Source organism: Hevea brasiliensis, chromosome 9 (assembly GCF_030052815.1).
Source record: "Hevea brasiliensis isolate MT/VB/25A 57/8 chromosome 9, ASM3005281v1, whole genome shotgun sequence".
NCBI lineage: Eukaryota > Viridiplantae > Streptophyta > Magnoliopsida > Malpighiales > Euphorbiaceae > Hevea > Hevea brasiliensis.
The window spans coordinates 9,461,276-9,478,538 of record NC_079501.1 but is presented as its reverse complement, the minus strand read 5'-3'; the positions used below and the strand labels follow the sequence as shown (position 1 = coordinate 9,478,538).

The following is a 17,263-nucleotide window of genomic DNA, read 5'->3' as shown; positions in this document are numbered from 1 at the left end:
GGGATTCATTCAGCCGAGGTAAATTTGCCAAAGTGTTTATTGAAAAATGATTGGAAACTGCTTCACACACCATCCCATTTGCCGGGGTAGGCTTGCCTCGGTATTTTATCATCAGGGTAAATTGCACTTGAATGACCTCAGAATTCACAAATGGATGATGTGACCCATGGAAGAAGGTGGTTGGATTTGTGTGGATATCGGATATCTAATAAGGCGCTGTCCATCAATCCACGTTATGTGGTGCATTGGACAGATTTTTGTTGCCATAATATTAATTGTATATTCTTCTGTTACCCCTTGGCTACAATTTCTGCTCGGTGGTTTCTTTTCTTTGGACTCATCTCTCAGTCCATTTTCTTCCAAATTGACGAAAAATGGCCACCATCTCTGCCAGGACTCCAACCTCATCAATCACTCGTGCAAGTCTTGAGCACAAGAGATCAGCAGGGATCTCCCCCTCCCATATTCTTGGTAAGATTGATTTTCGTTTTTCTCATGAAATATTGCATTTGTGACTTCTCTAAGGATGAAAATTGAATACTTCACATTTGGTTCCAGGCTTGCCAGCTATAGCAGTGAAGGGAAAAGTGAGATGTTCCATGGAGGAAAGGACATCTGTGCGGGAAAACGGGCCTAACAAGGACATGAGTGCATCACTAATCGCTGCTGTGTGTGCTGCAACCATGTCAAGCCCAGCCCTTGCTCTTGTGGACGAGAGAATGAACACTGAAGGAACAGGACTTCCCTTTGGTTTGAGTAACAACCTTCTTGGTTGGATCTTGTTGGGTGTGTTTGGTCTGATCTGGGCTTTCTACATTATTTACACTTCCACCTTGCAGGAGGATGAGGAATCACGATTGTCCCTGTAAAGCCAACTCATTCCTAATGTGCTTGTCACAATTTCCATGTTGAAATTTGAAAGGAATGTACAAGAAATGCAAAGAGTTTGGCATTTTCCCATCTTTTATAGCAAAGTGCTTTTGTTTGTTCAATTTGTGTGCCTTGTTAACTTTTCTTTTCTTCCTCTTGTTTAACTGAACTCTCATCATGCTGTCTCTGCATTAATCTTCCGGTTGCTCTATGGAGTGGTGTGGATGAAAAAGGAGGAGGAAAATCAAATTAAGTTTTACATCGTTGAAATGCTTGATCAAACTGAAGAGGTAATTAAATTTCTAGACATGGGAATAACAAAGAAAAGCAAACGAAACCAAAAAAAAGTAAGATGAGTTCCGTTTCTTGTTCTCTAGTATGACTGGTGTTGCTGGTATCGTAATGAAGTCCACTACTATGTAGAAATAACTAGAATTTGAAAATGATAGAGGGAATATAATTTAGAAAATCTCTAATATGCATTAATCCTACATTTTTATGTCTAAAAATTATATTGCATTTGTTCTATCACATTATCTAAAGTAATATTTCCTCATTTTTCATTCATCAATTAAAAAAAAAAAAACTCTCATCCTTCTCTCCCTTGTCACTCCTTTAATATTATGTTTAGATCATGGTTTGGGATGATTTCATATCATATGATATAGTTACTTTACATGTTTGGGAAGATTATTCTTAAAAAGTGGTGATTTGAGGTTAACCATCATTTTACTATAGCTTTTTAAATTGGTTTAAAATTTTTATTTTCTCATTTTATTTCTATACAATATATAAAATTTTAATTATATAGCTTGAATGTTATATATTTATAAGGCATATTTAGTGATATAAAATCTTATTATAAAAATAATAGTATAGAACAAGACAGGAAATGTAAAGAGAATTTAGAGAGAATATTATTATAAGAATAAAAGATAAGTCTGAAAGTATATATATATATATAGGGTTAAAAAAAACTCCCTATTTATAGCATTCAAATGACATATCAAAAGTTACAATATTAAATAAAATTAATGGAGGAGTTAAATAGACTCTTTGGGAAACTAAATGGACATCCATCATAAAGATGATTTTATAACACTCCCTCTTGGATGTCCATTGCACAAAGAATATACCTCGTTGAAACCTTATTAGGAAAAAACCAGTGGAAAATAAAGCTCTACTTTTAAAACCTTAAGCCAAAGCATTATAATCTTGTACACAATTTTCTCAAATGTTGCAGTTGGTAGAGACTTGGTGAATAAATACGCCAGATTGTTACTTGAACGAATTTGTTACACATTAATATCACTATTCTTTTGAAGATCATATGTGAAAAAGAACTTTGGTGAAATACGTTTTGTTTTATCTCCCTTAATGAATCCTCCTTTCAACTTGGCTATGCATGCTGCATTATCTTTATACAATAATGTGGGCATTTTATTGCAAGATAAACCACACTTCTCTCGAATAAAATGAGTCATGGATCTGAGCCAAATACATTCTTAACTTGCTTCATGAATTGCTATTATTTCTGCATGATTTAAAGAAGTAGCAACTATAGATTATTTTGTAGATCGCCATGATATAGCTATGCCACCACAAGTGAATAAATAGCCTATTTGAGATCTTACTTTATATGGATCAGATAAATATCCTGAATCTGCATAACCAATTAGATCTGGCCTAGATTTATTAGAATAAAATAAACCCTTATCAATTGTTCCTTTTAAATATCGCAATATATGCTTGATTCCATTCTAATGTCTTCGAGTAGGAGTGGAACTATATTTTGCAAGCGCATTAACCGAAAATACTATATATGGTCTTGTAATAGTTACAAGATACATAAGTGCACCTATTGCACTGAGATTTGTTACTTCAGGACCAAGAATTTCTTCATTATCTTCTTGAGGCCGAAATGGGTCTTTATTCACATCAAGTGATTGAACAACTATTGGAGTACTCAATGGATGTGCTTTATCCATATAAAATCATTTTAAGATCTTATCTATACAGGTAGATTGATGAAAAAAAATTCCTTGTGGTAAATGTTCAATTTGTAGATCGAGAAAAAATTTTGTCTTTCCAAGATCTTTCATCTCAAACTTTTTTTTTTCAAATAATTCACTGCCTTTTGGAGCTCTGTTGGAGTTCCAATGATATTTATATCAACATAGGCAGCAATGACAACAAACTTAGATAATGATTTCTTTATAAAAACATAAGGACAAATTGGGTCATTTATATAGCTTTCTTTCACTAAATATGTACTGAGGTGATTGTACCACATGCGCCCAGATTACTTCAAACCATACAAAGGTCTTTGTCATTTAATTGAATATATTCCTCGAGAATTTGACTTATATGCTTCAGGCAATTGAAATCCTTCAGAGATTTTCATATAGATATCACTATCAAGTGAGTCATATAGATATGTTGTAACCACATTCATCAAATGCATTTCAAGGCTTTCATGTACCGTCATACTGATGAGATATTGAAATGTTATTGTATCCATAACCGGAGAATATGTTTATTCATAATCAATACCAGGTCGTTGTGAAAAACCTTGTGCCACAAGGTGTGCTTTATATCTCATAATTTTAGCATGCTCATTCTGTTTTCGCACAAAAACCCATTTGTACTCTACTGGTTTTACACCCTTTGGTGTTTGGACTACAGGTCCAAAAACTTCACGTTTCGCAAATAAATTCAATTCTAATTGAATTACATCTTTCTATTTTGGCCAATCACATCTTTGTTGACATTCTTCAACAGATTGAGGTTCAAGACCTCATTATCTTTCATGATATCAATTGCAATGATATAGGCAAAAACATAATCAAATATTGTTGCCATTCGATTTAAATTTTTTTTACACTAACAAAATCTATTGATTTTTCCTCATTTCCTTAGGTTCGGGTGTATGAATTTCTTCAGGAATTATTTCAACAGGAATTTCATGATTAATGATGTCTTGATCCTTTTTATTTGATTATTCAATAGTGCTATTTTGATTATTTGTTGTTCTCTTCCTTCTAGGATTTTTATCTTTAGAACCCAATGGTCTACCACGCTTCAGGCGTACTTTAGATTCATTAGCAACAGCACTAATGGATGGTCTTGCAGGGACATCAATCAGAACTGGAGCATTTGCAGCTAGTATGTGATTTTGTTATTCTTTTTGAATCAATAAATGCATTTGGCATTTGATTTGCTATTCTTTAGAAATGAATAATCTTATGAACTTCTTGTTCACATATAGCTACACGAAGATCAAGATGATGTAATGATGAAACCTTCCACTCAATTTCTCTTTTGATTTCCTTTTTCTCTCCCCCTAATTCTAGAAAAATTATTTCCTTAAATTGACAATTAGCAAAACAAGTTATAAATAAATCTCTCATTAATGGTTCAAGATAGCGAATAATGGTGGGTGAAGGCCCATTTTAGTGCGTTGTGGTGATGCTACTGGCACATACACAACACATTCAAAAATTCTTAGACGAGAAATATTGGGTTCATGACCAAAAACTAATTGTAACGGGGAGAATTTATGATATTTCATTGGCCTAAGACGAACAAGTGCTACTGCATGAAGAATAGTATGACCCTAAACAGAAATGGGTAATTTTGTTCTCAAAAGTAATGGTCATGCTATTAACTAGAGACGTTTAATAAATGACTCTGCTAGGCCATTTTGTGTATTAACATGTGCTGCGGGATGTTCAACAGTTATTCAAATGGATAAACAATATTCATCAAATGCATGGGATGAGAACTCTGCAGCATTATCAAGGCGAATAGATTTAATTGGATAATCTTGAAATTGTGCCCTTAATCGGATTATCTGTGCAAGCAATCTCACAAATGCCAAGTTGCGAGTTGATAATAGACACACATGTAACCATCTTCAAGATGCATCTATTAGGACTATAAAATATCTAAATTGTTCACTAGGTGGATGTATAGGTCCACATATATCCCCATGGAGACGTTCTAAAAATGCAAGGAATTCAATCCCAACCTTTGTTGGTGATGGTCTAATAATCGGTTTGCCTTGATAACAAGCAGCACAAGAAAATTCTTTAGTTGCAAGAATCTTCTGGTTCTTTAAAGGATAGTCATATGAATTTTCAATTATTCTTCTTATCATTATAGATTCAGGATGGCCCAATTGATCATATCAAAGTATAAAAATATTTAGATCAGTAAACTTCTAATTTACAATAGAATGTGCTTTAATTGCATTAATCTTGGTATAGTACAAGTCATAAGATAAAGTAGGCAGTTTTTCTAATACACATTTCATACCTAAGATATTACTGATAATACAAAGATATTCAACATTCATTTCATTTATGGTCTCAATATGGTATCCATTTTGGCAGATATCTTTGAAACTTAATAAATTTCTTCGAGACTTTGAAGAAAACAATGCATTGCTTATAATGAGTTTTGTTATTTCAGGTAGAAATATAGTAGCTCTTCTGGAGCATTCAATTAAATCTGTATTACTAGATATTGTGTTAACATTTGCTTTTTTGATAAGCAAATGAGAAAAATTTTTTTGATGTTTAAATATGGTATGTGTAGTTGCACGGTCAATTGGACACATATCTTCATCATTGATCTTTGATCCAAACAAAAATTTTTGAATATTCATATCCATATTATCTTCAAAGAAAGAAGAAAAGAAATAGAATATAAGAAATAGATTAAAAATATCATCATTAAAATAAAACATGACACAAAATATCTTAAGTAAAATGCGAAAAATAACATAACAATATTAACTGAAATAAAAGAATAAAAACATTTAAGTGATTTTAACAGACATTCCCATCACTAATCAAATGATTAATTTTTCCTTTAGGATGAACAAAGAAATTCATTCGAGACTTTGAAGAAAACAATGTATTATTTATAATGAGTTTTGTTTCTTCAGGTAGAAATATAGTGGCTTTTTCAGAGCCTTCAATTAAATCTGCACTACTAGATATTGTGTTAACATTTACTTTTCCGATAAGTAAATGAGAAAAATATTTTTGATGTTTAAATATGGTATGTGTAGTTGCGCTGTTAATTAGACACATATTTTCATAATTGATCTTTGATCCAAATAAAAATTTTGGAATATTCATATCCATATTATCTTCAAAAGAAATAAGAAAAGAAATACAATATAAGAAATAGATTAAAAATATCATCATCAAAATAAAACATGACGCAAAAGACCTTAAGTAAAATGTGAAAAATAGCATGACAATATTAACTAAAATAAAAGAACAAAAACATTAAAGTGATTTTAACGGACATTCCCATCACCAATCAAATGATCAATTTTTCCTTTAAGATACGCAAATAAATCTGCTATATCGAGGTGTGTGATATCAACATTAGCATCATTACTTTCTGAAATAAAATTTGTTTTCTGCATTTTAATCTTTCTTTTTTAATGATGCTTAATAAAAATCAACAAGATGTTTTGGCGTACGACAGTTATGCGACCAGTGCCCTTTCATACCACACTGATAGCATAGTTCTTCTGAATTTTTATATTGTCCTGTTTCTTGTTTATCATCATTCTTTTTCTACTTCTAGTGGTGAGATGTATTATTATAATTTGATAAATTATGACTACCACGATTGTAATGCATATGTCTTCCTCAACCACGACCACGGCCACGTCTGGGGCTATGACCTCTTCCATGTTCAGAATAGTAAATAGAAGTCTCATTGACTTCAGGGAATGAGGTAGAATCAGTTGGTCGATTTTCATGATTTTTCATCAATAATTTATTATTTAATTTGTTCAGCCATAGGAATGCATGAAATCAATTCAGAATATTTCTGAAAACCATTTTCTCGATATTGTTGCTGCAGGAGCATATTCGAGGCATGAAAGGTGGATAATGTTTTTTCTAACATATCTTTATCAGTAATAGTTTGTCCACATAATATCAAAAGTCGCAAATTCAAATTTTGACAAATCTAACTTATTCTCATTAAGAATTTAAGATTATAAACAAAGAATCAATTATTATTGATAAAAGATTAATAACAAAATTACCTCAAAGCACTTATAGTAATTTATTGATTTGGATAACAATATTTCCTTCCAGCTGGGTTATCAAAAACTACTAGCTGTCCAATTGTGCAATCTTGGTGCTTTTGAAATCATAAAGAAAAAAATATGAAACTTATGTATAGTTAAAGCTAGAGACTCATGCCGATAACGTATTATAAACATAATAGTATACATCACAACAGGAAATATAGAGAGAATTTAGAGAAAATATTATTTTAAGAATAGAAGATAAGTCCAAAAGCATATATACATAGGGTTAAGAAAACTCCCTATTTATAGCATACAAATGACATATACAAAGTCACAATATTAAATAAAATCCATAAAGTTAAATAAACTCATTAAGAAACTAAATAGACATCCATCATAAAAATGGTTTTATAATAAATATTTAATTATCATTATTATAATATTATTATTTATAAATTAATATTTTATTTAAATAAATATTTAAAATTATTTATATATTTAAAATAGTAATAAAAAGTATTTTAGTAATCTTTATATTTTATTTTACCATATCATCTATCCAAGTAAGAGAAAGTTATTAAATCATCACATACCACACCGTCTTTTCAAATGTATTAATAATAAAAATCATATTGTATAATATAATACTATACGATACAATATCAACGAGGTAAATCACAAACTATAAGATAAATAAAATATTCAGTACTTTTTTTTCAAATAATTTTCAGTATTTTACTTATGGTGAAAACAAGAAATGAAAACAGCAATCAAAATATAAATCATGTATGATCAATCAAATCCAGGGCTCAAAACTACGTCGTTTAAAATTGACTCTAATCGTGGCATCGCTTGTGTTTAATGCTTCTGAGCCCATCCGGTTCTAGATTGACCGTGAAAATCGAGAGACATTGCAGAGGCTTACAGCGGCTTGGGCAGCCGCAACTCCTCATTCTCCTTCCAGATTGCTGTTCTCCCTCAGTGGAATCGTCGTTATCGTTCAGGATTCAATAATTTTTGTTCAGGGGACTGTTTGTTTAATATTGGACGTTGCCTGAAAAACGACGAGAAGGGGAAGGACGATCGACGGCGATACTCGTATTTATAGAATCTTTGTTAATTGAGAATGTTCTACCTCAGTCTAATAGAGCATACTTTGCGTTTGCCTCCTTCTCTCCTTAGCCTTCCTCTCCAAGATGCTATTAAGAAGGAGCTTGAGAATATCTTTTTAGACAAGGTTTGCAATATTTCTTTCTTTTGTTTTTGGTGCATTCTTTAGTTAATATTTACCTCTATGTAACTAGTTTGAGGCTGAGGCTTTGTTAAGTTGGACTGGGTTTGTTGCTGTTTTATAGATTGTGCCTGATTTTGTCTAAAATGTGTTTGTAATGAAGGTTATTGCTAGTTTGGGCTTATGCATTTCAGTATATGACATCAGAAAAATTGAGGGTGGCTTTATCTTTCCTGGAGATGGTGCATCCACATACGTGGTATGTTGAAACTATTTTTCCAAGTGTAGTCATTGTGCTCTATTTTGTTATTTTTCTAGTCTTTTACCTTTTAACTATAGTAAGCACTCAGTTGACTGTTTAATGCATTATTCATTCTTTTCCTCAGATAATAGGATAGGGTTGCAAGCCTGAGTAATGGTTTTCATCCTATGTAATTGGTGGAAGGTTTGAGATCACTACGTGAATTTTCCTCATTGTCTTAAATGAAGGTGATATGGAATCTAGAATCTCAACTAGGTTACTAAAGCTTAAAATTTCCTCATAATGTCAGTAGGAATTAGGACCCTTTGAAATAGTTTTAGTAATCAGAAATGTTGGTGCTAGAGCTAAGTGGGTGATACCTTTATTCCTTTGGAGATATTGAGCAGCCTTGCATATTTCCCTATACATTTTAATTTGGGGACAGACACAGATTAGGCTCTTGAATTTTATCATATACATGTCACCCTTGGTGTATTTCTTAGGTGATAGCTGCTTCACATGCTATAATGTTCTTTGATTTATTATATATGACACGATGGGTTAATTTTTTTGCCAGTAGTGCCTAAATCATTCTCAGTGCTTATCATAAAATTGGTCAATCATGATGTTTTGTTATTCTGGCAGGTTGAATTTAGAATGGTTATATTCCGTCCGTTTGTGGGAGAAATAATTGCTGGAAAACTTAAAGAATCTAACAAGGATGGTTTGCGCTGTATGTTCAAGAAGTAGTTTATGTATATCTTTCCTTTCTATCTAGTTTCTGCAGTACTATTATCATTTTTAAGATGATGGCATCGCTGTGGCACAAATAGATCAAACAGGATATGTAGGTTTATAGGATTGGGGTAGTTGGCAGTTGGATTAATAATAGTTGGGTACTTGATTCATTGAGAGACTGCTCCCTTTTGTTTGTTAAATCAAAAGAAAAAAGTGTAGCAAAATAAAGCTTATATGTTTACTAGAATTGTCAATGGTGTGCTTCCTCACTGTAATTACTAAAATCAATATCTTGCATTCTTCATATTTTGTGTCATTGCATTGAACTATAACTGTAAGGTTTCTGCATACTGATGTTGGGGGCCTTATCAACAGTGTCACTTGGATTTTTTGATGACATTTACATACCAGCACATCGTTTGCCAAAGCCATCCAGTTATGAACATGACCAAGAGAATAGGTAAGGGTCTCTGCTTAAATTATTATCCTTTATTAGGACAACAAATAAAATTTCATACATGTTGATGCATCATTCAGTATTTCTGGTGTTTTTATTATTTACATCATAAGCATGTGTCTCCATGTGCAAATTATCTAATTCAAAATTTGCTGTACGAATTGCAGGTATCAGGTTATATGGACATGGGAATATGATTCAGAAGATAACAACAAGTTCTATATCGACGGCTTAGATGAGGTTTATGTTCATTTTATAGGTACATTTATGCTCAAGCTTGGACTTTGCAAATTTGTTCTGAATTTTTATTTTCAAATGCCAGATTAAGTTTCGAGTTGACAGTGTAGAGTATCCTCCAGTTCCAATTGAGCAACCTGAAAAGCCATTTGCCCCTATGGTGATTACAGTGAGTTCATCATTCATGCTTGGTGATATGACTGCTTGTTGCCTTGCTTGTTTTATTGAGCTAATAAAAATTAACCCCTAATTTTTTTTTCCACAGTTAATATTATTTATCCGTTGCTTTCTTCATTGCCAAGGAACAATACTTTTGAAGGAGAAGGATTGTATTTAATTATTTTATTTTATTTTATTTTGCAGGGAACACTTGATGATGATGGTTTAGGCCCTGTTACATGGTGGTGATGCAGAATTTTTGGAATTCTAACAGTGTCTGTCAAACTTGTAGAGAAAATATCTCTTTATGATAGAGGTTCAATCTTTTCAATTTTCTCTGGCCTCTGTTCAAATGAATAGAAAATGCAACAACCTAAACTAGAAGCTTGGATGCTTTTGACGGTTAGGAAATTCGATTTTTTGTTTGGTTATTAATATTATTATTATTTTATGATGATCTTTCTGGTTGTAATCTTCGGCAATTGAAATGAAAATATGTATTGATTGCATGTTAATATTTTAATGTTTTATCATTTTGTACAATTCAATGATGGGAGATTTGTTTTTGCCTAGGTTTTTAATATTGCATTATCATTTTTTTGCAGCGGTTGCACTTTTATATTGATTAATAGAACTCTCATTCTTTGTGTGGTGTTTTTGAATTTCCTTTGAAGCAATTATATTTAGTGGATCATTATTTTAAGCAAATTGTGATTTTTAAATCTTTCCTTAGAATCATAAATTTAGAAAAAGTGTAAGTTTTCTTAATTTTTTTTTTCCTTGAAAAAAGTAATCAAGGTCAAATACCTATTTATCTAAAAAAATTACTAATTAATTTGGCAACAAGAAACGAGGCCCCACCTGATGAACTGTCTATCAATTGTATTCTTGTACAAGGCGCAAGGTATATTTATGGCCGCCAAAAGAACTGAAATAACAAATACGCAAACCTTCCCCGCCCAAACATGGCAGCACCTACTTCTCTCGCTACTCCTAAACTCACCTCTCCTACTCTTCAATCCCTCTACAGGAAGTTCCCTGTCGCAATCTCTCTCCTCCCAAAACCCTATCCTCTCTCCCTCCTCGTCCCCTTTCTCTCTCTCTCTCCCTTCCATCCCCATCCTCGCCCATTTCACTGTTCTCTCTGACTCCGATAGTGGAGCCGAATCCACTCGCCACTACAATTTTGACCTCTTTACAATCGGCGCTGGCAGTGGAGGTGTCCGTGCCTCCCGCTTTGCTGCAATTTCGGTGCTTCTGTTGCCATCTGTGAGCTACCCTTAGGCACCATTTCTTCCGAGACCACTGAAGGATTGAATTTTTGTTCTCATCTCAGTAATCCACAAACAACGAGGAATTAAGAAAATAAAAACATTACATTGAATGTGTAATTCAGTGATACATGCGGTCAGTTGATCAGGGTAAATTTAGCCGACCTATCGGCAAATTTCATTATTGGTTGTTCAAACAAAGCTAGGATGCTATTTTATAAGTTGGCAATACGAGCCACCGGCAAAAATTCAAGTGAATAGAGTGTATTTCAGTTGAATTTCTATTTTATTTTTAACATGCAATATCCAAATTTTTGGAAACCCAAGGACAAACCTTAAATCCTACTTTATAATTTCCCTCTCACATTTTAAGTATTGACTTTTTTTTTTTATGCAGGTGTGTCCTTCATGGATGCGTACCAAAGAAACTGCTTGTGTACTCTTCAAAATATTCTCATGAATTTTTTAGAGTAATGGCTTTGGATGGAAATACCAGACTGAACCAAAGCATGATTGGAGCACTTTGATGGCTAACAAAAATGCCGAGTTGCAGCGCCAATCTACAAGAATATTCTAAAGAATGCTAATGTGACATTAATTGAGGGGCGTGGAAAGGTGATATGATTCATTGAGTCTGTATTATGAGTAAATATAAATTGCTGCAACATGGGTTCTTACCTCCATGGTTTTATAATTCTATCATTCATGCTCATGGAATATATGCAGACTGTGGTCTCACACACAGTTGATATTGATGGAAAACTCTATTCAGTGAGACACATGCTAATTTCAGTTGGAGGGTAACCCTTCATTCCTGAAATTCCTGGAAGTGAATTTGCGATAGATTCAGATGCTCGCTTGATTTGCCCTCAAAGCCTGAGAAATTTGCAATAGTTAGTGGAAGCTACACTGCCTCTCAACGGTTTGAAAAGTGAGATCCATGCATTTATATGGCAAAGAAAACTGTTAAGGGGCTTTGATGAAGAGGTCAGAAAATGTGAATAGTTACAATCATTCAGTTGATTTGTACTTAGTTACCTCACAATTAACTTTGTTAGTGTCCATTCCTGCAGATCAGTGATTTTGCAGAACAAATGTCTCTAAGAGGAATCAAGTTCCGCACCAAGGAGCCACCCCAGGCTATTATTAAAGCAGCAGATGGTTCCTTGTCACTGTAGACCAACAAAGGAACAGTTGAAGGCTTCTCACATATCATGTTTGCTACAGGACGTAGGCCTAACATGAAGATTTGGACCAATGTTACCTATTTCGTAGTTCGCTTTGGTTCGTGCGACTGGTACAGGCATAGGATATTATACTTTCCTAGGCACGGAGTACGTAGGAAATAGGCTTAAATCTTAATTGCAATGCTATTTGGGGTTAAGGTATGGTGGATTATACTGATTCGGATTGTTAGAATATATATATATGTGTTTCAGAAATTAGTTGATTAATAGGCTGCAAAGCTTTTGTCTTACCAAGTTCTCAAAACAAATTGTGTGCAAGCTTAAGAGGCATTTGTAATTTGTCTAACAATCTCTCTAAATTTAATAGAGACAAAGAAGAAAAGACACTAAATCGAATTCAGTTTGATTTATATGGATTTTCTTTGGCTTTTCATTTTTAGGATTTTCAATTATTTCGGTTTAATTTTGAAGGAAAAATTTTCGATAAAATTAAATCGAATCGAATTATATGAAAATAAGGTTTAAATTAAGGTAAAATCATAAGATAAAGAGAAAATTAGGTCTAAATTAAGATAAAAATATAAAACAACATGAAAATTAGATTCAAATAAAAAGTTCAAACCGATCAATTCAAATTATACCAAATTAAATTAAACCAGTTTGATTTAATTCAATTTTTTTTAATATTTTAGTGTCATTCAATTTATAATCAATTAATTCGATTTTAAGCTATGCAATTTGAATTAAATACTTGGTTATATTAGTGGAGCGGTAAACCTAGTTGAAGTTTGATGTAACACCCCTGATTTTTTATATATTATTATTGGGCTACGTGTAGGTATCCTCAATTCGCGGAAATTCGACAGTTGTCCGGATCTGTGAATTTCCGGCGACATGCACTACCGGAAAAGTCTCCGAATTGGATCGAGGTTTTAGCTACCCCACCATTGTCAGGCATCCCGAGCGCGTTCCCGAAGTCGGAATCGGCAAAGGTAAACCCGAACCTTGCTTTTTCGTAATTTTCTAGTGCTTAAATAGGATTAAAAATCCATAAAATATTCGTGGTAGCTTAGAAAATTACGATTCTTTTTGCAATAGCTTAGTAATATTTCTAAGAACCGCGGGGCAGAGTTTTATAATTTTTAGGGCTTATTTGAGCAGTTTTTGCAAAAATGATCAATTATAAGGACTAAATTGAAATTTTACATATTGTGATGGATGATTGATTTGATGGAGGGGCTGTGTGACGTGATTGAGTTGTGGATATGTGGATTGTGGATATAGAAGTGTGTTTTAAGCCCTTTTGCAGGTTGGGTAGGTCCTAGGTATAGGGGAGATTCTGCCGGATTTTCGGCACGACTTAGGACGTATTTGGTCTTTTTCCTTGTTTGTATGGAGTCAAATTTATTAAATGATTGTAATAAAATTGTCAGGTGAGCCGGGACAGCTTTCTTCCTCCGCCCAGCCGCCTTAGTGACCACCGTCAAGTCTGTGAGTAAAATATTAATTTTAATTGTAATTTCGATATTATTATATGTTCAAGCATGCCCATACATCACTTATATGCATATTTATGTAGTTAAACTCTAGGCACGATTTATGTTGCATTCATAACTGTTAACGTGCCATGGATGTTGTTGTGGTAATTTGGAGCAGTGTGCGTGCATTGGCGTGCGTGTGATGTGGTGTGGACTATGGACAGGACGGGTAGTCACGGCTTGAGTTCTTCGCTGGGACCCGATCCTTTGGGGGGTAGTCACGGCTTGAGTTCTTCGCTGGAACCCCCGATTTGGTTTATTAAGCGAAAGTCCGGCTTGAGTTCTTCGCTGGCACCAGGTTGGATTTAAGAGGGCTGTATAGGGGATCAGCTCCCATATATTATGATTGATATTACAGGGTGCGTGAGTGCTCCAAATTACCTTTTTGATGTTATGATGTGAAAATATTGTTGATGTTGCATTTCACTCTACAGGGTGCATTAGTTTTAGATAGTTATAGAGATTATGGTTAAAATTGATATTTTACTCTCTGAGTCGAACGCTCACTCTTGTTCAATATTTTTCCAGGCCACAGGAGGATATTTTTAAGGTTAACCTGCTTTCTCCCTGGCAGGTCGATTATTAATGTTTGTATAAACTTGTTAAATCTTAGAATTTCCGCATGTGTTAGAAATGTTTATTTGATTTGGGTCTGTAAACTAAATTATTATTTTGGACCTGTAAACTTAATATGCTATGCATGTTTGATGGATTGGATGAGGGAGCTGAGCTCCCATTTATTTTTATGATGTTATGAGTATGTGGAGGGTGAGCTGAGCTCCCCAATTGATGATATAACGTGTTTACAGATCGGGTGAGTAAAAAAACTCCCCGTTGAAAGGTCCATTTTATAGCCGGACTCTGTCCGGTTGATTTCTTGATATTGGGCCCAAATGGGCCTTTGAGTTGGGTTAATGAACAGTTAGACTTACTACGGGTCTCGGGGGCTTTAGGCTGGCCCAGATCCTAGTGCCGGTCCGGCCCATAGGTTGGGTTGTGACATTTGAGGCCCTTTTAATTAAAAGGTCACATATTCAAGTCTCATAAGTATTGAATTAATTGTAGTTCTATATTATTTGATCCTTTTTATGAGAAAAATTATTTATTTATATTTATATTGCTTGATTTTATAAATACACTTTACTTAGACTAATTTCACTTATAACTACCATAATCATGATATATTGGATTAATTGTTTAAGTGTAGCATAATTCAATTTAAATAAAAAAATATTGAATTAATTTAATTTAGAAATTTGATTCGATATTATTATTTTTAAGAAATTTAATAATTTTATAATAATAATTGCTTAATATTAGTTTAATAATATGATGGTTCAATTTAGTTGAATTTTTAACTCTTAGTTCTTTACATTCATTAAGAGTCTATTCGACAATACTAATTGTTCTAGTAGCTGTCAGTTGTTTTACTAATTATTTATATAGTGATTTAAAATGAAAATATATGGTAAAAATAACTATTGAATTAATTATTAAATCTAAAAATAATGATATTATTTTTTTAACCCTAGTCAAAATACTCCCTCGTACTCTAAAAGAGAGGATAACGATTAACGAATTATTCTCTTATCCTCTAAATACTAATATAAATATTATACTAATAAAATTAAAATACTAAATATTACCGTAAAAACCGTTGCTAAATAGGGCTAATTAATGACTGAATGAAGTCTGAAAACCTTGAAAAAACAATTGAGTTGAGGAACAAGTACCCTCACAGTAGTTGGTGATATACTGTTACCTTACCATAAAATTTCCAAATTTCAACCTTCATCATCTTCTAGTTTTTGCCAGGTCTGTTAACTGCCTTATGGTTATGGAAAACTACAAGTCAATGACAAATCGTTCATACACTTCCCTTTCTCTCACTTTAGATAGAGAAGAAAGGAATTGAAGTAGGTGAGTATCTTACCACCCATCTTTAATATGCAAGTTGGAAAAGCTGATTCCTTGTCTTTTTATTATGCTTAATATAATAAACAACCACAAGCACTGACATGGTTAAGTATTCCATGGTTTCCCCACTATATATTTTGGAAGTTTAATTTAATTATCCCATATTAAAAGAATACATTAAAAAAGACAATATGATATTTAAGTCTTGTCTTTTATTAATTTAACCTAATTTTGAGGGTTTTTTTTTATTATATAAGGGATTGGATATAATCGAAAAAGAGCTCTTCTTGATTCATTTTTCATTGTAATCCTTTAGAGCAAGTGCTCTTTGCCTCGACTTCAAATCTAAATTGGATTGTTTCTCTTTCTAGTTTATTATTTTTGATAAAAATATAAAGGGAGGCTTGAAATATGATCTCTTTGATGTATCTTTCTGAATTTTTACTTAAAAATTGCCAAGTGCAGAAATCAGAAGTCAAGATGGAGATAGCATAATTCTATAGTACTACTCTCTTAATTTGCTAAAGAATAAAGTTATTTAATTAAACTAACTAATTAAGAGCATATTGACCTATGATATAAAGAATCATTAAGAATTCCTTTGAAATTTACATCTCACCATCTTTATATTCTTTGTGCTTCAAGTAAATTCAGATTTAACTTATAGTACCGTGCAAGCAATCAAGCATAGTCAATTTTGCTATTATCAAGAGAATGACTTCCTTCTTAGTTCTTACCTATATTCCATTTTCAAGAATTCACCAATCTTTAGAGTTAAAATGGGCCAAAATCAGCCTCAATTGAATTAAAACTACTTGTGAATTAAAATCGGTCGAAATCTGCCCACTACCCCTACATGGATATAACAAATTGTGAATTGTGATAGTTTATGCAAAAGAAATTGCTGGACAAAATAAGGTAAGATATGTGAAAATTTCATATGTAGAATTTATAATAATAAAAAAAATTAGGCTAATTGGACAAAAAATTCCAAACATTTACATAAATTAAGCTTTTAAATATGCTACATGATACTACTCGCCTAAAATGACCGTCAAAAGGTCAGCGCTTAAATAAAGGATCTACCGTAACAGTCAAAATATCAACACTCGATCAAAGAGTCAGACTGCTTAGACAGCCTAGACCAAGCAGAAGATTGCTTAGGCAGCCTAGACCAAGCAGAAAGGTGCTCGAGCAATCCGGATTGAGCAGAGTGATAATGCTCACCCAGTAAGCCGAGCATTAATTCTACCAAGTGCCAGCAATGTCAGTCAATGATAAGATCAAATCTTAAAGAGAGAATCTCGAGATATTAACTCAATATTCGAAATTCATGCAATTTAAACAGACAAT

The 17,263-nt window shown here is 33.0% G+C and overlaps 2 protein-coding genes and 1 pseudogene across 2 annotated transcripts; all 3 read left to right on the top strand.

The window, feature by feature from the left end:
* The first annotated feature begins 86 nt into the window (after positions 1–86).
* On the top strand, positions 87–992 carry LOC131183038 (photosystem II reaction center W protein, chloroplastic-like). The gene is made up of 2 exons (XM_058152763.1): positions 87–471; positions 559–992. Exons 1-2 carry the CDS (start codon positions 375–377, stop codon positions 867–869), a joined length of 408 nt encoding a protein of 135 aa, XP_058008746.1. The 5' UTR covers positions 87–374; the 3' UTR covers positions 870–992.
* Positions 993–7,783: 6,791 nt separating this feature from the next.
* LOC110665441 (uncharacterized) lies at positions 7,784–10,512 on the top strand. Its single transcript, XM_021825560.2, has 7 exons — positions 7,784–8,171; positions 8,329–8,424; positions 9,052–9,139; positions 9,520–9,604; positions 9,769–9,841; positions 9,924–10,007; positions 10,202–10,512. Exons 1-7 carry the CDS (start codon positions 8,061–8,063, stop codon positions 10,244–10,246), a joined length of 582 nt encoding a protein of 193 aa, XP_021681252.2. The 5' UTR covers positions 7,784–8,060; the 3' UTR covers positions 10,247–10,512.
* An 887-nt stretch (positions 10,513–11,399) lies between these two features.
* Positions 11,400–13,036, top strand: LOC110665466 (glutathione reductase, chloroplastic-like; annotated as a pseudogene).
* Positions 13,037–17,263: the final 4,227 nt, after the last annotated feature.

Bases quoted from the DNA above. Each gene is read 5' to 3' on its own strand.
- LOC131183038 (XM_058152763.1), top strand. From the start codon at position 375: ATGGCCACCATCTCTGCCAGGACTCCAACCTCATCAATCACTCGTGCA. The intron at 472-558 runs GTAAGATTGATT...ATTTGGTTCCAG, and splicing joins CTCCCCCTCCCATATTCTTG to GCTTGCCAGCTATAGCAGTG.
- LOC110665441 (XM_021825560.2), top strand. From the start codon at position 8,061: ATGTTCTACCTCAGTCTAATAGAGCATACTTTGCGTTTGCCTCCTTCT. The intron at 8,172-8,328 runs GTTTGCAATATT...TTTGTAATGAAG, and splicing joins AGAATATCTTTTTAGACAAG to GTTATTGCTAGTTTGGGCTT. The intron at 9,605-9,768 runs GTAAGGGTCTCT...TACGAATTGCAG, and splicing joins GAACATGACCAAGAGAATAG to GTATCAGGTTATATGGACAT.